Source organism: Castor canadensis, chromosome 13, assembly GCF_047511655.1.
Source record: "Castor canadensis chromosome 13, mCasCan1.hap1v2, whole genome shotgun sequence".
Lineage (NCBI taxonomy): Eukaryota > Metazoa > Chordata > Mammalia > Rodentia > Castoridae > Castor > Castor canadensis.
This window is the reverse complement of record NC_133398.1, coordinates 20503829-20525615: the sequence shown is the minus strand read 5'-3', so window position 1 is coordinate 20525615 and position 21787 is coordinate 20503829. Positions and strand designations below refer to the sequence as shown.

Below are 21787 nucleotides of genomic sequence, written 5' to 3'. Positions count from 1 at the left end.
CAAGGAGGACTTACTGAAGGTGGGCATTTTATGAGCAAATAAAACCCTCCCCTTCGGCAACTGAGGCAAACTCAGAAGACTGGAAAACTTCTACGGAATGTTTTTCCTCTGCCCTGCTTCTAAATGGAAATCGTTTTGTCATTGCTGTTTCCGGGATTATAAAAGTAATAACTATTTCATCAGACGCTGCATAAGGATGTAAAGACCAAAGTGAAATCACTCATAACCTACCCCGTCCAGATAACCGTTGTGGACATTTGGTGGGAGTCCTTCCTATGTGGTCCTCTATGCATATTTTTGCATGCATATACACACAAATGAGATGCTGTTAGGCGGGTTTGCAGCCTGTGATCCACTTAATAACAGACCATGGGCGCCCTTCATGTAAACAATCACAGATCTCCGTCACCACCTTTCCTCTTCCACTTAATTAGCCTCCCCCAGCCACTATACCAGGCTCCTGTTCTCTTTTAATTTTCAACTGAAATGTTTCTTCCTCCAGGAAGCCTTCCCAGTTATCCAAAGCCAGGTCTTGTCTCTACTGTCACACACTCACATGGTTCCATGCAATTTTTCATTTTGGTATTTATCACAATTGTAACAAAATAAACAGTCGTGCAATCCATTTGTTACCCTTGTCTTCCCACTACGACTCAAACTCCAGGAGATCAGAGATGTATCACTCTTGCCCAGTCAGAAGCTGCAGAGCACAGTGTCAGACACAGAGGAGTCACCAGAATCCTCTCGTTGATTTAGTAGAAAGAAGGAAGGGGGTAACTATGGATAACCCCAGCCTGGACGGAAAGTCCAATTCCTTCCTTCCACACAAAAGAGGGCCAGCCAGTCACTAACCAGTTTGGACATCTCTTAGTGAATACGGGAACCCGCAGGTGTCCCTGGCTTCTGCTGGCTGTGCAAGGAGGGAGCCTGAGGCCCAAAAAAGGAAGGATGTGCCCGAGTTCATACAGGGTCAGTGGGTGCCTGTCCTCCTCTTCACAGAGCAACCCCAGGCTCTGCCAGGATCGACTTCAAATTCCAGCTCTGACATTAGAAAAGACTTTGACCTGGGCAAATCAGTTTCATTCTATGATCCCCAGTTTCTTCAGCTATAAACTGGGGACAGTTACATCCATGTTTTCCCTGGGAGGTGTTGTAATGAGGTGGATAAGAACATAGACTAAAGGTGCTGACGTGAGTTCAAATCCTGGCTCTAGCACTTCTTGGCTGGCTGACTTTGGACAAGCTGCTTAACATTGTGCCTCAATCTGTCACTTGTGAAATGGGGACAAGAGGGTTCCTTTTTCATACACTGTTGCAAAAAATTAGGTAAGAGACCATATTACCTGACACAGTAACTGCTAAACAAAGGGATGACATGATGATAATAAAAGGTAATAAGAGGTGCTCAACGCTCTTGGACTAAGACCCAACATGCAGTATTTCTCGCACACTTTCTCCCTTCTCTTTACATAATTCAATCAGAATTCACTCATCAAAGAAGGCTATGAACCTGTACATACAATAAGTGTATGAACAGGTTTATAGCCTTCTTGTCATTGGAAACATTGTTTATGACATTACAAAATATCCTCTAGAAGAAGGATCAGAGGAAAATGGCTCCGAGGGCCCAAGAGGAGGTATACTGGCTTCTCAGTACAGCTGGTCTGTTTCCTCTTATAGGCATCACTGACCTGCTTCCCTCTGTCAGCTGACTGCTGGGCAACTCAGCCAACTCTGTGGCCTACCTGTAGCAGGGTCTGTAGGTGGCATAGAACACATAGCAGGTATTCTGAGAAATAGCCTCAGCCCAGCTTCATCTCTCTCTCTTTCTTTACCCCCATTTTCCTTCTTCCCAGTTTCCTCCTTCAGTATAAAAAAAAAAAAAGCTGACAGAGTGGCTCAAGTGGTAGAGTGCCTGCTTAGCAAGCATGAGGCCCTGAGTTCAAACCCCAGTACCACCAAAAAAAAAAAAAATCTTTACTCTGTTTAAAAACCTCCTCTGATCTTTGTTTTAATTTTAGGGGAAATAAATAGCAAACAGCCAAGTATGGTGGTGCACGCTTGCAATCACAAACACTCAGAAGGCTGAGGTAGGAGGATCACATGAGCCCAAGAGTTTGAGGCTGGTCTAGACAATATAGCCAGAGCCATTTCCAAACAAACTGCACACAGACTAAATGCCATGGACGTACTGGGCTGGAATGGACTTTAGGACAGAAAAGGGACATTAGTGTGCTCTGAACAAAACATACAGTGTGCTGAACAGCACTGCACCAAGGTTAGTTTCTCAGTCATGACAGATGTGCGAAGATACATATGGCGTTCCTATTAGGCTAAGCTGGGTGAATGATATGTGGAACTCTCCAACTTTTTGCTAAATTTACAATTATTCCAAAATAATGATTCTATTAAACAAAACTGTGCACAGAATATCTTGAGAATGGCCTCTTGGAGTCCCAGAATGGCACCAACCCCACCTGCTGAAAACAGAGAGAGCACCCTGGCCTGTGCACTTCAAAACCAACGAGGGTCAACCACAAACGTTTGCAGAGTACCCATTACCTGCCCGGCTGGCCCAGCTATGAGCACATGCTGGACCTTGACTCCTGATTCTTTGACAGACAGCCCAGCTTTGCCTCTTGTGAGCTGTGCAGCTCTGGGTGTCAGCTCCTGAGCCTGTAATGTGAGGCTCACAAAAGAACCTGCTTTTGGGGGCACTGTACACTTTAAATGATGTAACAGTATAAGCGCTTGGAGGAGGGGTACTTGGGAAGGGACAGCTCCCCAGTTTAGTGTGTTAACGGCAGTAACAAGAATAAAAACAGGATGATGATGATGTTTGCCTTAGTCCATCTGGGCTGCTATAATAAAGTCCCAGAGAGTAAAACAGACATTTACACATTTACACAGTCTGGAGGCTGGGAAGTCCAAGATCAAGGTACCAGCAGATTCGGCATCTGGTGAGGCCTCTTTCTAGATCACAGATGGTACCTTCTCGCTGTCCTCACGTGGCTCTAATCCCATTCACGAGGGCTCTACCCTCATGACCGAATCACCTCCCTGAGCCCCCACCCTTAATAGCATCACTTTGGGTTTGAGATTTATATGAATTTTGGAGGACACAAGCACTCAGTTCATAGCAAAGTTTACTACCATAGTTAATAGTGACATTAGTTTGTTCTGCGTTTTATCTTTTCAATAATCCTGAGAGACAGGGATGTTACTTATAATTATTATACAGGAAAGGGAAGCTCAGGCAGGTAGAGGACACTCCAAGGTCACATGGCTATGATGGCAAAAGCAACAAACTGGGGTGTGAATCCAACCCTCCTGACTGCAAGCCCAGAGCGGCTCCCACTGTGCCACATTTCCTGCCTCCTCTCTACCACCTCAGCCTGTCTGCCACACTGGGCTCAGGGGCCCCTTTTCTCCTCATTCATGTGGAGAATCAAGTATCGGTGGGGCGCCTGAGGCCCTTCTTTGCAGACGCATTCTTGTCTCCTGTCTCCGGAGTCATTCCTCCTGCCTTGTGAGCAGGCTAATCGTCCACCTAGCTACCTGTGGTGAAGCTCGGACATGAGATGCCTTCCTCTCCAGCATCTTAACCCACCCACTCAGATGCCACCCGTGCCCATGGCCACCACTCCACATCACTGCTGCCGTAGCATCCTGACGTCCAGCTTTAGCCCAAACACATGCTGTCACTTATCCCTATACTCTGTGTTCTGCTCCGGTGTCCTGTGAGCAGTCTCCACCTCTTTAGCATGGGTGCTAAGTGGAGCCAGTAAGACCTTCAGTGTTGAAATTAAGACTGTCTGGGTTCAAATCCTGCTCTGTGGTGAACCAGCTTTGTGATCTTAGACAAGTTGGTTTAATCTATTTATGCCTCAGTTTCCCCAATGGGAAACTCCCACGGGGTAGCATGACAACTAAGTGAAATGATACACATGATATGAATCACAAATTCTGGGCTCACAGCTGGTCTTTCTTAAAATCTGAGCTAAAAGAGCCATTTCCATAACTAATGGTTGCCCAAGACCGGACTCCTGAAGCTGCCCAGCACAGCCCGAACATAGCTCACGGCTTTTTTCTCTCCTCTTCCTTCACCATGTGCTGTAATAAGCCTGAACTCAGGACCATCACTGGCCATTAGCAGTGTTTGCAAAACAGCAGCCTCGGAGAGCTGGGCTGGCCCACGGCCCAGCACCACGTAGGAGGCCACCCTGGTGCTGTTAGGAGCAGTGAATCAGAGGCCCAGTGGCCAGGGAGGGCACCCAGCAGGAGCAGTCCTCCCCATGGGGTGCCAACTGCTCTGCCGAAGTCTGATTAAGATTGGTTGTAAAGTGCTCCCCGCACAGGTCCCTGTTTTCCCCATCCCCACAAGGACAGCTGGGGCCCATGTGTCCCTCACCTTGAGCCCGCTGCTTTCTGCTTCTGAGCCAGGGTCCACGCCGGTGATGTAAATACCAAGGCCATACTCAGCTCCCCCTCGGATGGTAAGGCCCAGGGAGCGGTCGTCCCCCAGCACCAGGTTCACCTAAGGAGGGAATGGAGGCAGCAGTAGTCTGGAGGGGCCTTGCCTTTGGGGGTGGCAGGCTGCAGAGCCACTCCCACACCCAGAAGAGCCCACAAGGACACTCCTAGTCCTGCCCCAGCTCTGCCTTTGACTTGCTGAGTGACCTGAGAAATCCCTGAGTCCCTCTTGGGAACAAGCCCACCCAGTGATGCTCCCTCCCTGGGAGCTGCTTCCACTCAGGGCTCAGTTGGTGGGGTGGTGAAAGCTGACCTGGGGTCAGTCCAGGAACTGCAGGTCCAACCACCCTGAAGCTCGCCAGGGAAACAGTCAGCCCTCTGCTATGCTGGCCCTGCAGCCCACTCCTCCCTCAGCCAGGTCTGTGTCCCCTCACCAGCATTGGCCCCCAGGGCTCTGCACCACTGTGGAGCAAATTGCCATAAACAGTGCCTGAAACAACTTAGGGCTGTGATCCTCACATCCTGGAAGCAGAAGTGCCAGGGGGTAGGGGGAGCAAGGCTGCCTTCCTGCTGGAGGTGGGCGGGGAGGGGGAGAATCTGGCTCCTTGCTTTTCCAGCTTCCAGGGGCTGCTGCATGTGAGGCCGCACCTTCACCCTCCATCCAGCAGTGCAGCATCTTCCCATAAGTCTCCCTGCGCTCCAGCATCTGACTCTCTTATCCCCCACCCTCCCTCCCATTATAAGGACACTGTGGGGACACTGGACCACTCGGCTAATCCAGGCTAGTCAGTCCTCCCATCTGGAGACCCTTCACTAAATCACCTCTGCCAAGTTCCCTCTGCCACACAAGGTTCTGCTTGCAGGTTCCTGGAGGGAGAGGAGGATATCTTTGGAGTGGGGCAGCTTCTGGTCACCTCAGCACCCTCTTGAAATCAGCTTTCCTTCCCACAGACCCTGGGCTCAGCTCCTAGGCCTGGGAGCCCCACTCAGCAGAGCTGCCAGAAATACAATCAGAAACCCGGCAGTGGCAACTGGGAAGGAGATCCAGGGCAGTGGTGAGTGCTAAGGCCCAGAGACAGGACAGGGCACAGTCACTGAGTCACACGAGGGCATAGATGGAGTGGGTGGAGAGGAAAGGGCAGCCTGAGCCAGCCTGTGGGGCTGTGGGCCAAGTGAGAGGCCTGGGCTTGGCAGGATAGTAACAGGCTAAGTCAGGGTTCAGGAAGACTCCTGGGGAGGGAGCAATACCCTTGAGAGGTTGTGTGTCTCAAGACAGCAGTGGGGGATGAGAGTTAAGCGTCAGTCTGAGAGAGCCCTAAGGCTGGTTGGGGATAGATTCTAACCACCCCTTCCCCATGCACACACATGCTGTGCCCTCAGAGCACGGACCAGCAGGCCTGGCTTAGCACCTACACACTGCAACCCCATCTGGCTCACTGGGCCACCTGCAGTCAGACTCACCCGACCCCTTCCCACCAGTCCTTCCAGGTCCAGGACAGGATTGGACAGGCAGGGGGCTGAGGACCTTGTGCAAATGAACACATGACTAGCAGTGGCCCTCTTTTGAATATTAAGAATGAAAACAGACCTTCCACATCCCATCACCCCCTGTAAACCCTTTGCATGGGACTAAATCAGAGTCTTTATCAGGAACTGTAATGTAGTTCTGTTGTCCACAGGGCAATCAGCCTTGATCACTCACCAGAAATCTAACCAGCGTTTGGCAGGAGAATTCGCGTACAGGAGAGAAAACGGGATTGAGGCAGCCTGGCCAGTGGACAGAGCACCAGTATCACTTGTATATTACTAGGAAAATAGGTCCCTGAAGGAGCCACTACACACAGTGTGTATTTCCTGTGTCCTGAGTACTGTGCTCAGACTCTACCCGCAGCCCCTTGGTGAATCCTTAGTCTTCCTCGACATTTCTGTCATCATTCTACTTTCCAGAGATGGAAAGTGAGGCTTGGCCCTCCCTGAGGAATAAAATGATGGAGCCAGGATTCACAAGGGCCTGAATTCAAAAGCAGGCTCTGTAGTTCACTGCTGGGCACCCCGGGGCACTGCTGGGCACCCAGGAGCCCCACTGCTTCTCTGAGCTCCAGCTTCACTGTTGGTAAAATGAGAATTGTGCAACCCAACTATGGCATGCACTGCCTGTGGCCCAGTCACCAGCTGTCCCTTTTCTGCCTTGCCATGGACCCTGATCCTATCCAGGAACCAAGAGGAGCAGCTCAGGAGACAATACCAATCTGTACCATCTCATTCCCCTCTGCCTGCAGGGTGTAGGATGTCCCCAGACAGTTTTGGCCAAGAAATATGTTGGGGGTGTCTGATAGGGGATTCTTAGGAAGAGTCTCCACTCTAAAAAGAGAGAAGTAGAAGAAGAAAAAGCCTCCTCCATCCACTCTGCTTTGGACACAGTAGTGAAAGGCTGTGATGGCAGGAGCAGGGGCTGCCATCCTGTAGCCATGAAGCAACAAGCCTGAAGCAAGAGGCTGCAAGAGGCTACAAGAGGAAGAAAGACTCCCTGCCTGGCCAATCACACCTGAGGCTTCCTAGCCCCACACTTCTGAAGAGAGCAATAAATACGCTTCATATATGCACTCCTGTAATGCGGGTTTTCTGTGATCTGCGGCCCAAAGTGTTCATAACTGGTACCATGCTTTAGAGTTGTGCAGAGGGTTAGAACACTTGCACTCACCACTTCAGCCCCAGCTCCTGCAGTCCACTTTCCATCCAGCAGCAGCCTGCGCCTGCCTCTCTTCTGTTCTAAGCTCCACCGCGGCTCCCTCTCCTCAGAGCAGAATCCCCAGGCTCAGTTTGACAGCCAGTGTCTTTTGTCTTGCTCATCTGTCACCACAGAGGTCTCCCTGCTACTCCTCAGAGGGATGTGACACACAGTCATGTCCCAACAGTCCTCAGAACTTTGTCTTCATTGCCTCTCAGTGAGGCTTTCCCTGACCTTCTCTAAATCCATCCCCACTGGCTGGTGGAGTGGCTCAAGTGCTAAAACAACCCCCACTGGCCAGGCATGGTGGTCACCTGTAATCTCAGTGCTTGGGAGGCAGAGGCAGGATTTTGAGTTCAAGGCCAGCCTGGGCTACAAGTGAGACTGTCTCAAAAAAACAAAACAGAACAAAGCCCAATTAGTGCCCCAATCCCTTCTTGCTTTACTCCCACCATATACCATGCACCATTTATCAGAACCTGTCCCCACATCAGAACTCAAGCCCCTGATGGCAGCCACCTTTGTCCACGGTAGTGTCTTCAGCACCTACAACAGGTTCAGGCCCTGGTCTGGGGGGAGAGAAATGAGAGGCACCCTGAATCTCACAGTCAGCGGGACCACCTGCACATCACAGAGAGGGATGCTGAAGTGGCTCCTCCGAGGCTAAATGACCTGCCCAGTGTTGCAGGGTCAGGAAGTTCTGGAAACAGGCTTGGAGCCTGTCCTGTTGAGCCCAAGGTCCTTCCTCCTTCTGTGCTAGACACAGGAGCATGGAGGAGCTGTGGCCCCTGCTAGAGGGGGCACAGGGCCAAGACCCCGTGGTTGAGCAGGAGCCCCCAATGAGGAGAATGATCAGGTCTTGCAAAAGACCACTCCTGCCATCATTCTGACCCCAGACGCTGACCCAAGATAACTGGGGCAGGCAGCAGGCAGGCCACACCATCTGCCCACACACCTGAGGGAGTGCCCCTGTGGGTGCACAGAGGCAGCCCTGAGGGCCAGGGCTAGGAGACAGAGAGAGGCAGGGCCAAAGAGAGGCGGGGACAGGCCTGAGAAAGTGAGCACCACCTGTCCCCACCACTCAGCAGCAGTGTGGCCTGGGGAATTTGGGATTAGTGTCCTTTTAAAGGAGGTCTCGGAGAGGCCAGCTCCTTCTGCTAGGTGAGGCCCAGTGAGGAGAGGGCTGGTTGTCTGAATCAGTAAACAGACTTCACAGACTCTGATCTGTCAGTACCATGACCCCCGACTTCCAGCCTCCAGAAACACAGTCTATTGCTCATTCTAAATGTGAAGTACCCTGCAACTGCTGCTCACTGACAAGGGCAGCCTACAGTAGAATAGTACTCAGGTGTGGAAAGAAGACACTCTGACAAATGGCATGACATGAATGAACCCTGAGAATACCATGCTAAGCGAAGCAAGCCAGCCACAGCACAGACACCACTGCACTCATCTAGGATCTCTACAGTGCTCAAACACAGGAAGCAGAGTGGTGGTCCCAGGACTGGGAGAGGCACCGTTACTTAAAGGGCTGCAGGACCAAGAGAGTTTGGAGGTTGGTTGCACAGCACTATGAATGCACTTGACAATACTCACTGCACGTTGAAAAGAGCCAAGATTTAGAGTTATATGGATTTTGCTAACTTAAAAAACAAAAACAAAACACTCAGAACATTTGAAATCTACCAGCCTAAGTCCTCTATCGTTTCTCAGACTTCTCAAGACCAGAGAGCCACACTGACCTCTAACGCAAGACAAAAAGTGTCTTTTGCCCATTGGCCCCAGTTGCCCGAGTAAGAACCCCAAAGCCTCGTGTCTGGAGACCTGGCTGAGCATCCCTTCTCTGGAGGGTGCAGCAGGGGTGTCAGAGACAGGTGACATCTTTCCCTCTCTGCAGGGCGGGGGTGGGCACCAGCCCTCAAGGGCACGATAAGGGCAGCTGCAGCAGGCCACGAGTTAGATGCCCACTCTGGGGGCAGACATCTTGCTCTCTCCCACAACTTTGCAAAGAGGAGTGTGCATGTGGTGTGTGGTGGCTCCAGGACTCAGAGTGAAAGCTGCAAACACTGACTGAGCCTCTATGTGTACTGGGCCTGTGCAGGGTGACCTCACTTTACCTAAGTCATTCCCTGACCTCCTATGCTGTGCCAGGCACTAAGGACATGCCAGGGGTCAGAACCAAGGTCCCCTCTGCCAGGAGCTTACGCAGGGGTGGTCAAATGGGCTTTATGTCCAAGTCACAGAGGAGGAACTAAGGCTATGTTACTTGTTCAAGGTCACACAGCTGGTAAGTGGCAGAGCCAAGATTTGAGCTTTTCCTGCCTCTCAGACGTCACCCATCCAACCCTCCAACACATCCCAGCAGCGGGATCTAGGAATGCCCCTCTGGAGAATCATCTGGGGTAGTTCCTGCCTCCTTTGGTATCTGGGTTCTGCCAGGAACTCTCAGCCTTGCCTTCTGCATTCTCCTGTGAGCTACTGCAAGATGTCCAAGGGCACCTTATCTATCTCACCCCAAAAGGTCCTCCCACACACGCAGTGCCAGCACCAGTGCCCTTGAAGACACTGGACTCAGTCCCACCTCAGGCCTTTTGCACACGTGTTCTTACTGCCTGAGACTTTCAGCCCTGAAAATGGTACATGGCAGCTCCTTCACACCCTCTGGGTGTTCTCTCAAAAGTCACTTCCTCAGAGAGACCATCTCCCTGACCACCTCCTGGAGGCAGTTCCTTCCCCCATCCCTCCCAGCCGGTATCCTGCTTTTATTTCCTTTCATGGATTTTCACCATTGCTGTGGTCTGAATATATCCTTCAAATTGCATGGGCTGGAAACTTAACCCCAAGTTCAAATGTAAATGGTATTTGGAAGGGAGACCTTGGGAAGAACTTAGGATTAGAGGAGGTCACAAGGGTGGGACCCCATGGTGGCAGTAGCGGAAGAGAGAGCAGAGCTGGCATGCTTGCTGTCTACCACATGAAGTCTCCTCATGGTGGTTGGGCAGCACAAAGACCCCCCACCAGATGCCACCGCTGAACAAACCTCCATTCTTTATAAATTTCCCAGACAGGGGTATGTTGTTGCAGGAAGAGAACACAGACCAACACAGTCTTCAGTGTGTTGTTCACTTCTGGGTGATCACCTCCCTGCCCACCTCCACCTCAGAGGATGTCTCCCTAAGTGGGCCTCGCCTTTCTTCTCAGTTGGTTTATTTCCAACTCCTATGATATTGTCAGGCACACAGTAGGTCCTCAGTAGGTCCCAGGTGCAGCCATGCTGAGTCTCAGATTCCTCGTGGGTAGATAAGCTGGTGACAAGCACACTGCAGGCAGCTGCGAGGACTCAGGGAGGTGCCCTGAGCAGGGAACTCAGTCAGGAGCAACCTCTGTCCAACTCTGCAAGCAGGCCTAGAACAGGACCCACACCACAGACAGTGCAAGCGTCCCTGGTTGTGGGGAGGGCATAAGGTCCCCAGCCTGGCCCTGATGGCTGCCACGTGCACCCTACCTCAATATCTCCCCGTCACCACCTCCCCCAGAAGCCACAGTGATCTCCCGTGTTCTGCATATTAACGTTTGAGCAAAGAGCACAAATCACATTAAATAAATGCTATGGTCTTATCGACAGGAAAAGGAAAGCTGAGGAAGCATCTAGGGAAGGCGCTGGCAGGGAGCCCCAGGCTCTGTGGTCTCCTAGCATGAAGACCAAGGTCCTGAAATAACTGAGCCGCTGGCAAGAGTTACACTCTTGGTCCCAGGAGCATTCCCAGGGCACAATGCAAACAGCACCTGGAGAGAAGGTTAAGACACCAGTGGGCCCAGATCTTTCTTGGTGCTTTGCTTTTCATTTTTGGCAAGAAACAGTCCAATTCTAGGGGGAATAGGGCTGTAAAGGGGACATTTTGATGCCTCTGCTTTTGGGTTGCATCACCCATGGTGCCCTAGATGACCATCCCTCCCCCATAAGCTAGAGTCCTGGTGGTTCTGACAATCAAAGTGCCCAGGCATCCGGCCAGCCAGTGAGGTGCGCATTCCCTGGAAGTGGGCTCTTGAGGAGAGGAACCAGGAGAGAACAGAATAGTGGAGTCCTCAGCTGCAGTTCTGGGCTACCACACCAGGGCAGGGCAGGTTTCTGTTGTGTACAACCCAAGACCCATACTGCTAAAGGTTCCCTGGGGAACATGGCGTCCAGCCAGCTGCCACTGCTATGCACCTGGGTCTGGAGAGCACAAGTTCAGTCATCTCTAATGCAGAAAGACAAGCCCTGAGCATTCTCCCTTCCCCTTTGGGGCACACCCGAGGGAATGGTGGACAGTGGGAATCAGGATCCCAGAAGATGTTCTGAGGCAGAGCTGTCCCAGTCACACCAGACTGTCTCCTTCATTCTGCCATGTGAGAATCACAGTATTTTGGCTCTTCTACTGCAGCAGCTTAGCCTGGTTAGACACAGATGACAAGATGACAAAATCTTTCAGGAGGGACTTGTAGGAGAGGACTGAGTCCCTGCAGTAGAGCCTCTAAGGAGCCCCTCTGTTCTGGAAGGAAGGAGCATGGCAACTCAGGGTGGCACTTCCCTCTACAGCCCACAGCTCACCTTTTTCTCATCCCCGCCTTGCAGGAGGTGCAGCGTGCTCCTGCAGTCCCCCTCGTACTGTCTCAGAGCGCTGCCATGAGGCTGGGGCAGGCCAGAGGGCGGGGAGATGCTGCGTCCCTGCGGGTCCACCCAGGTGTAGATGTGGTTGGTGACATAGCCCCCAGGGATGCGTCCAGCTGAGTACACAGACAGCACCAGCTTCTTGGAGCCCTTCAGAGCCTAGAGAAAAGGAGATACATAGTCAGAAGGAAGTTGAGGGGGTCACCCCCACTCTGCCATTATAGGAACCTGGCTTCCTCTCAGGACCCTATACTTGGAGTAGGAATTCAGCCTTTCCCCAAGGCTAGGTCCCCTTTCCCATAGCTTGTGTTTTGGCCTATGGAAATGGGGACACCTGCCCACCCCTATTTAAAGTAGTTCAAATATAAGAAATTTTATCTCTTAGGATACCTGTGCAGAAAAGCATGAATCCAGCAGGCCTGAGGCTGCTATCCTTTGGCCGGTGTCTGGGAACGTGGACATGGAGCCTTCCCACCACCCGTACTCAGTGCACCTGGCTCACTGTGTGTAGACTGTTTGTGTAAACAGTGCAGCCCAGGATTCCAAGATGGCAGCTAGAGGGAGGAAGCAGAAAGTGTGCCTCCTGAAGTAAAATCTTGGAGAGATGCTGGAGATACACCTTAACAGGAAAAACCACTGAGAAGAGGCAAACTTTGACTCCTCCACACCTCCAGCCTGTGCATAGCATCTCCACTTCATGTTAAAAGGAGAAACCAGGAGGGCTCCCGCACTCCCGCCAGACACCAGTGCCCAGACGGCTTGGGAAGACGCAGACCACAAGGTGAGCTAAGCAGTACGTGGTACTCCCACAGACAACCCTAGGCCAGATCAGCACAGCCCCATGGACAGACTGACCCCCACCCAGGGAAAAAAGAAAAAAAACTGAATAATAAGCAATAACAAAAAAGACACATAGCAAAGAGGGTGGAGTGCCCTGAGCACCGAAGCGGGGTGTAAATAAACAAGCTGGCTGGAGACGGCAGGAGCGGCAGCACATGCACAGCAACCAGGAGCGGGAAAGCTTGTAAAAGCGGCGGTGGGAGGAAAACTCCACAGGAGGGGTGGGAAGACCCACTTTCCACGTGAACTGTAAATAAACACACAAGCCTGAGAAAGCTGGTGCAGTGTCACCTCCCCCAGTGTGCTTGGAAAGGGGAAAGCTTGTAGCAGCGGCTCACGCACAGGAGAACTCTGAGCAAACAAAGCCTGCGGGGCCAGGTGAGTGCTAAGCTCACTCCTGAGATCTGCAAAAATAAAGCCTCCAGCAACAGCAGGCTGATAGCAGTGGGCAGGTGAGCCACAGCCTCAGATAGCCATTCACAGAACTGTCTCCAGACTCTTATTTTTCTCCCTACCTTGGATGAGAAAACAACCGAACTACACCTGCATGCTGAAAAACTTACTGAAACTGTATTGCATTTGAACTTGGGACACTTTGTGGGGTTTTTTGTTTTCTTTTTTTTTTTTTTTTTCGTTTTTTTCCCCTTTGAGACAATGACAGACTACTTCTGTGCTTCTGTGACACCATCTCCAGGATTGGAGGCTGAGGAACTAACACCAAAATTATTAAGACTGAAACTTTATTGCATTTGAACTTGGAGATTTTTTTTTCATTTATTTATTTTTTATTTTTATTTTTATTTTTTTACTTTCAGTCCTCCATCTGTCTCTCTAATGCCTGTTCAGCTTACTGTTGACTAGTACACTATCTCTCCCTGTTTATATCTATGAAACTTTTGTTGTCTGTTTTTTTGTTGTGTTTTTTCTACTTGTTTATTTGTTTTTCCCTTTTTCTGTAACTTCTTTGCTTTCCATCTCCTCTCACACTTCCATTCTAAATATCACCATTGTTATTATTACAAGCTAGAAAATACTTAATTGTACACAGCACAGGAACAGTAACAACACCAAGGGCAATGACAGGAAGACAGAAAAAACAGGGAAACCAGTTTCCCCACAGCAAAAAATTGGTACAGAAACCAGAGGGAAATGAAGAAAATAGATACTCAGATCCAGACTCCAACAAAATGAAGAAAAATTGTGCCAAAGAACCCAATGAAGCCCAGAAGAACAATCTAAAAGAAGAAATAGTACAGGTAATCAATGAGAATTTTATAGAAATGATACTGGATAGGGTCAACCAAAATGTACAGGAGACACTCAAGAAATTCCAAGACAACAAAAATAGAGAATTTGAAAAAGCACAAGAAGAAATAAAAGAAACCACAGAAGCACTGCATAAACACCAAAGTGAAACAAAGAACACAATTAATAAAGAGATAAATGAACTCAGGTCAGAAATAGACAACATTAAAGAGGAAGAGACTCAGGATAAGGAAAACCTCAGAAAAAAGAACAAAACAGAACTGCAAAACAAAACGGAAGACCAATCCAGCAGAATAGAACAAACAGAAGACAGAATCTCAGAACTTAAAAGATGAAATGGTAATTAAGGGAAAAACTGAAGAACTATTAGTTAAACAACTCAAGACCTGTGAAAAGAAAATGCAAGAACTCACTGACTCCATCAAAAGGCCAAACCTGAGAATCATGGGCACTGAAGAAGGAGAAGAGGTGCAAGCAAAGGGAATGCATAATATATTCAACAAAATAATAACAGAAAATTTCCTAAATCTAGAGAAAGATATTCCCATACAGATGGAGGCCTCCAGGACACCAAACAGACCAGATCAAAATAGAGCTACTCCACCACATATCATCATTAAAACAACAAGTTCAGAAACTAGAGAAAGAATATTGAATGCTATAAGAGAGAAAAAACAAATAACATACAAAGGTAAACTCATCAAAATCACAGCAGACTTCTCAACAGAAAGATTAAAAGCAAGAAGAGCTTGGGGTGAGATCTTCTGGGCACTGAATGAAAATAACTTCAACCCCAGGATACTCTACCCAGCAAAACTATCATTCGAAATAGATGGAGCAATAAAAGTCTTCCATGATAAGCAGAAACTAAAATAATATGTGACCACAAAGCCACCACTACAAAAGATTCTTCAAGGGATTCTGCACACAGAAAGTGAAACCCAACTTAACCATGAAAAGACAGGCAGCACCAAACCACAGGAAAAGAAAAAGCAAGACAGTAGAGAGTAAGCTCAACTTAGGTACACACAATCAAACCTTCAAACAACTAAGACAACTAAATGACAGGAATCACCACATACCTATCAGTACTAACGCTTAATGTTAACGGACTTAATTCACCCATCAAAAGGCACCACTTGACGACCTGGATTAAAAAGGAAGATCCAACAATTTGTTGCTTACAGGAGACCCATCTCACCGAAAGAAATAAGCATAGGCTTAGGATGAAAGGCTGGAAGAAGATTTACCAAGCCAATGGCCCCCGAAAACAGGCAGGAGTAGCAATACTTATCTCTGACAAAGTAGACTTCAAACCTACATTGATCAAACGAGATAAAGAAGGACTTTCCATACTAATAAAAGGGGAAATAGACCAAAAGGAAATAACAATTACCAACCTACACGCACCCAATGTCAACACACCCAATTTCATCAAACATACCCTGAAAGACCTAAAAGCACATATAAACGCCAACACAGTGGTTGTGGGAGACTTTAACACCCCATTATCACCAATAGATAGGTCATCCAAACAAAAAATCAATAAAGAAATCCAAGATCTAAAATACACCATAGATCAAATGGACCTACATGATGTCTACAGAACATTTCATCCAACTTCTACACAATATACATTCTTCTCAAAAGCCCATGGAACCTTCTCCAAAATATATCATATCCTAGGGCACAAAGCAAGCCTCAGCAAATATAAGAAAACAGAAATTATACCATGCATTCTATCTGATCACAATGCAATAAAACTAGAACTCAACAACAAAAGTAAAGACAAAAAACATGCAAACAGCTGGAAACTGAATAACTCACTGCTTAATGAACAATGGGTTATTGATGAAATAAAAGAGGAAATTTAAAAGTTCCTGGAAGTCAATGAAACTGAAAACACAATCTATTGGAACCTATGGGACACAGCAAAGGCAGTCCTGAGAGGAAAGTTTATAGCCATGAGTTCATATATTAAAAAGACTGAAAGATCCCAAATCAATGACTTAATGATACATCTCAAACTCCTAGAGAAACAAGAACAAGCAAATCCCAAAACAAATAGAAGGAGAGAAATAATAAAAATACGAGCTGAAATCAATGAAATAGAAACCAAAAAAACCATACAAAGAATTAATGAAACAAAAAGTTGGTTCTTTGAAAAAATAAACAAGATCGACAGACCCCTGGCAAACCTGACTAAAATGAGGAGAGAAAAAAACCCAAATTAGTAGAATCAGGAATGCAAAAGGGGAGATAACAACAAACACCATGGAAGTCCAGAAAATCATCAGAGACTACTTTGAGAACCTATATTCAAATAAATTTGAAAATCTAAAAAGAAATGGACAGATTTCTAGATACATATGATCATCCAAAACTGAACCAAGAGGACATTAATAAACTGAATAGATCTACAACACAAAATGAAATTGAAGCAGCAACCAAGAGTCTCCCCAAAAAGAAAAGTCCAGGACCTGATGGATTTTCTGCTGAATTCTATCAGACCTTTAAAGAAGAACTGACACAAACCCTCCTTAAACTGTTCCATGAAATAGAAAGGGAAGGAAAACTGCCTAACACATTTTATGAAGCCAGTATTACACTTATCCCAAAACCAGGCAAAGACACCTCCAAAAAGGAGAACTGTAGTCCAATCTCCTTAATGAACACTGATGCAAAAATCCTCAACAAAATATTCACAAACCGAATTCAGCAACACATCAAAAAGATCATTCACCATGACCAAGTAGGTTTCATCCCAGGAATGCAGGGGTGGTTCAACATACAAAAAGCAATAAATATAATAAACCACATTAACAGAAGCAAAGACAAAAACCACTTGATCATCTCAATCGATGCGGAAAAAGGCTTTGATAAGATCCAACACCATTTCATGATAAAAGCTCTAAGAAAACTAGGAATAGAAGGAAAGTACTTCAACATTATAAAAGCTATATATGACAAACCTACAGCCAGCATTATACTTCACGGAGAAAAACTGAAACCATTCCCTCTATAATCAGGAACTAGACAAGGATGCCCACTATCTCCACTCCTATTCAACATAGTACTGGAATTCCTAGCCAGAGCAATTAGGCAAGAAGAAGGAATAAAAGGAATACAAATAGGTAAAGAAACTGTCAAAATATCCCTATTTGCAGACGACATGATCCTATACCTTAAAGACCCAAAAAACTCTACTCAGAAGCTTCTAGACATCATCAATAGCTATAGCAAGGTAGCAGGATATAAAATCAACATAGAAAAATCTTTAGCATTTCTATACACTAATAATGAACAAACTGAGAAAGAATATATGAAAACAATTCCATTTACAATAGCCTCAAAAAAATCAAATACCTAGATGTAAACCTAACAAAGGATGTGAATGACCTCTACAAGGAAAACTATAAACTGTGAATAAAGAGATTGAGAAAGACTATAGAAAGTGGAGAGATCTCCCATGCTCATGGATTGGTAGAATCAACATAGTAAAAATGTCTATACTCCCAAAAGTAATCTACATGTTTAATGCAATTCCTATCAAAATTCCAATGACATTCATTAAAGAGATTGAAAAATCTACTGTTAAATTTATATGGAAACACAAGAGGCCACGAATAGCCAAGGCAATACTCAGTCAACAGAACAATGTTGGAGGTATCACGATACCTGACTTTAAACTATATTACAAAGCAATAACAATAAAACCAGCATGGTACTGGCACAAAAACAAGACATGAAGACCAGTGGAACAGAGAGGACCCAGATATGAAGCCACACAACTATAACCAACTTGTCTTTGACAAAGGCGCTAAAAATATACAATGGAGAAAAGACAGCCTCTTCAACAAAAACTGCTGGGAAAACTGGTTAGCAGTCTGCAAAAAACTGAAACTAGATCCATGTATATCACCCTATACCAAGATTAACTCAAAATGGATCAAGGATCTTAATATCAGACCACAAACTCTAAAGTTGATATAGGAAAGAGTAGGAAATAATCTGGAATTAATAGGTATAGGTAAGAAGTTTCTCAATGGAACCCCAGCAGCTCAGCAACTAAGAGATAGCATAGATAAATGGGACTTCATAAAACTAAAAAGCTTCTGCTCTACAAAAGAAATGGTCTCTAAACTGAAGAGAACACCCAAAGAGTGGGAGAAAATATTTGCCAGCTACATATCAGACAAAGGACTGATAACCAGAATATATAGGGAACTTAAAAAACTAAATTCTCCCAAAATTAATGAACCAATAAAGAAATGGGCAAGTGAACTAAACAGAACTTTCTCAAAAGAAGAAATTCAAATGGCCAAAAAACACATGAAAAAATGCTCACCATCTCTAGCCATAAAGGAAATGCAAGTTAAAACCACACTAAGATTCCACCTCACCCCTGTTAGAATAGCCATCATTAGCAACACCACCAACAACACGTGTTGGCGAGGATGCGGGGGAAAAAGGAACCCTCTTACACTGCTGGTGGGAATGTAAACTAGTACAATCACTCTGGAAAAAAATTTGGAGGCTACTTAAAAAGCTAAACATTGATCTACCATATGATCCAGCAATACCACTCTTGGGGATATACCCAAAAGAATGTGACACAGGTTACCCCAGAGACACCTGCACACCCATGTTTATTGCTGCACTACTCACAATAGCCAAGTTATGGAAACAGCCAAGATGCCCCACCACTGACGAATGGATTAAGAAAATGTGGTATTTATGCACAATGGAATTTTATGCAGCCATGAAGAATGAAATGTTATCATTTGCTGGTAAATGGATGGAATTGGAGAACATCATCCTGAGTGAGGTTAGCCTGGCCCAAAAGACCAAAAATCGTATGTTCTCCCTCATATGCGGACATTAGATCAAGGGCAAACACAACAAGGGGATTGGACCTTGATCACATGATAAAGTGAGAGCACACAAGGGAGGGGTGAGGATAGGTAAGACACCTAAAAACCTAGATAGCATTTGTTGCCCTCAACACAGAGAAACTAAAGCAGATACTTTAAAGCAACTGAGGCCAATAGGAGAAGGGGACCAGGAACTAGAGAAAAGGTTAGATCAAAAAGAATTAACCTAGAAGGTAACACACATGCACAGGAAATTAATGTGAGTCAACTCCCTGTATAGCTATCCTTATCTCAACCAGCAAAAACCCTTGTTCCTTCCTATTATGGCTTATACTCTCTCTTCAACAAAATTAGAGATAAGGGCAAAATAGTTTCTGCAGGGTATCGAGGTGGTGGGGCGGAGAGGGAGGGGGTGGAGGGGGATAAAGGAGGAAGTGGGGGCAGTGGGGAGAAATGACCCAAACATTGTATGCACATATTAATAATAAAACAATAAAAAAATAAAAATTAAAAAAAAAAACAGCGCAGCCCATGCTAACCATCTGCTGCTATTTAGCAGAGGTGCCTATGTGACCAGAGCCCCCAGGAAAACCTTGAATGCTATCTAACACACCTCCTGGATAGACAGTGTCTCACACATATCACAGTTTGATGTGGGGAATTAAGAATGTCCTTCCTGTGTGACTCACAGGAGAGCTTGGGCTTCTTCTGGACTTCGCCAGTGTCTTCCCTGTGCTCATTTTCCTCTGCACCCTCTCATAGTAAACATTAGTGGTGAGTACAGCTACAGTCAGCACCCCATATCCACAGGTTTGCATTTCACAGATTCAGGCAGCCACGGATCAAAACTACTGTTTAAAACTGAACATGTGCCAACTTTTTTCTTGTCATTATTCTCTAAACAAAGCAGAGCTGCTTACCTAGCATTTCCATTGTTTGGATATAAAAAGTCATTGAGCGATGACTTAAAGTACATGAAGCATGTGCAGAATTACATGCAAATTCTACACCACTTTCTTTCTAAAGCTATCCAAGGATTTTGGTATCTGCAGGGGATCCTATAATCAAGTCCCACAGACAGTAAGAGATGTCTGTGTATGTTGAATCCTATCAGCCTCTCTAGCTAATCACTGAAATCCTGGGGGTGGTCTAGGATATTCCAATAAAATACCAGGCAAGGGAATCAAATAACAGGAACACTGATATTAAAATAGTTTCACACTGACAAAAGGCCTGTATTTGTCAGCCACTCTACTGTGTACCTAATATGTTTTTATCACATGGAATCCTATCTTGGGGGTGGGGAGAGACCTGTTACTCAGATGAAAATATGACAGGAAATCAGCTGCCCACTGCTAGCAAGGGATTCCTTTTCCATAGCTACAAATTGCAAGTGTAGACACCACCTTTGTTATACATTTTCCAGTCTGGGGATGAAACAATCATGTACAGCAGAAAGACCAAACTCTGAGGGCCACCATACTGCTTTCCCACAATGCACCTGTAGCTGAGATGATGTTTATTCATGGAGACAATCATTTAGCACTAGATTAACAGCAAATGCACCCCAAGGTTAGGAAATGAATGTGTGTCTCCCTGAAATTCACACACTAAAATACTTCATCCAACAGGATAGCAATCTGGAGATGGGTCCTTTAGGAGAGCATCAGATTTGGATGAGGTCATGAGGGTGGAGCCTCACGATGAGATCAGTGGCTTTCTAAGTAGAGAGAGACAGAGATAGAGATAGAGAGAGAGAGACAGAGAAAGAAAGCAGGAGGAGGGAGCGAGGGAGGAGGAGGAGGAAAAAGAGGAGAAGGAGGACAATGACAATGAAGGTGGCCTTTTGCAAACCTGGAAACAGCCTCTGCTATACTGATCTCAGCCTTCTAGTGTTCAGAAATGTAAGAAAATCCGTTCTGTGGCATTTGATTGTGCAGACCCTGGCTGACAATATGTCCCATACCGAGGGGCCGTTTCACTGAATGATGGGATCTGTACACACTGAAATGTTATGCTGCCTTAAAAATCACAGTCACAGAGTGAGTAAGTCCACGCCAAGGACATGTGGTATATTTTAACATTAAGTGGGGCCAACAGGCTACAAATCATGTTTTATCATATGATCTCAGATGTGTTACAAGAAAAACAAGACACAGAAGTAACCCGCCAATGCTCACAGTGTTTCTTTCTGATGTGGGATTGTGGGTGACCGATATTCTGCTTTTCCTGTTTCTCAGTATTTCCCGAACTTTCCACAGTGAGGTGCACTGTTTTCATAAGAGAGAAATGATGGGCACTAAGCTTTCCTGCTCACCACAATCTGCTGTACTTGGCTCTCCAACTCCCCAACACTCAAAGGACAACTGGGACCAAGGGCTGAGCTTTCAGACATTACGGGCCACAATGGGGACTCTGCCATGTGAAGTCCCTCCTCTGAGGACTCTCCCAGAGGAGGAAGGTGAGCTGGAGGTGCCAGACCCTCTACTCTACAGTAAATGCCATCACCCTGAGGGATACTGAGGGCGGCTCTCTAAAACTCTGCTTTTAACAGAGATTTTTAGAAGATGAGCAGGGAAAGGTTTTCCGTGTTCCTTGAGCACTCCCCAGGGCTCCAGGGAACAGTCAAGAAAATCAAATCTCTGTTAAGTTGGAAACGCAGGATGGAGGGGCCTGGAACCAGGTACACTTCTGCTACAGCAGAGTGGACAGTGGGTCCCAGGACGCTGGTAGTGCCAGCAGAAACCTGAGACCATCATGTCCTTGGTGCCCCTCGTGTCTTCCTGCCCCCACCCACTTCCTTGCCTGCTGCTCCCTATTCTGAGGCCTTTCTGACCGGCCTGTCCCTTGCCCCTACTCCCTCTTTGGAATACTGTGAGACTAAGCCCTGCTATTCATTTGACAAGGACTGACCAAGGACCTACTGTGTGTCAGGAATAGAGGGAACAAAGTGAA

General features: G+C 46.7%; 1 protein-coding gene across 7 annotated transcripts in view; it reads right to left on the bottom strand.

Moving 5' to 3' along the window:
- Positions 1 to 21787, bottom strand: part of Whrn (whirlin) — a 91629-nt gene that overhangs the window by 48984 nt on the left and 20858 nt on the right. For 6 of the 7 annotated variants that reach the window (XM_074051181.1, XM_074051182.1, XM_074051177.1 and 3 more), the window contains exons 2-3: positions 11793 to 12011; positions 4412 to 4537 (exon numbers count right to left, since the gene is read on the bottom strand). In XM_074051181.1, the coding sequence (XP_073907282.1) occupies positions 4412 to 4537; positions 11793 to 12011 (345 nt within the window). The remainder of the gene's footprint in view (positions 1 to 4411; positions 4538 to 11792; positions 12012 to 21787) is intronic. The other variant, XM_074051180.1, reaches the window with a different exon arrangement.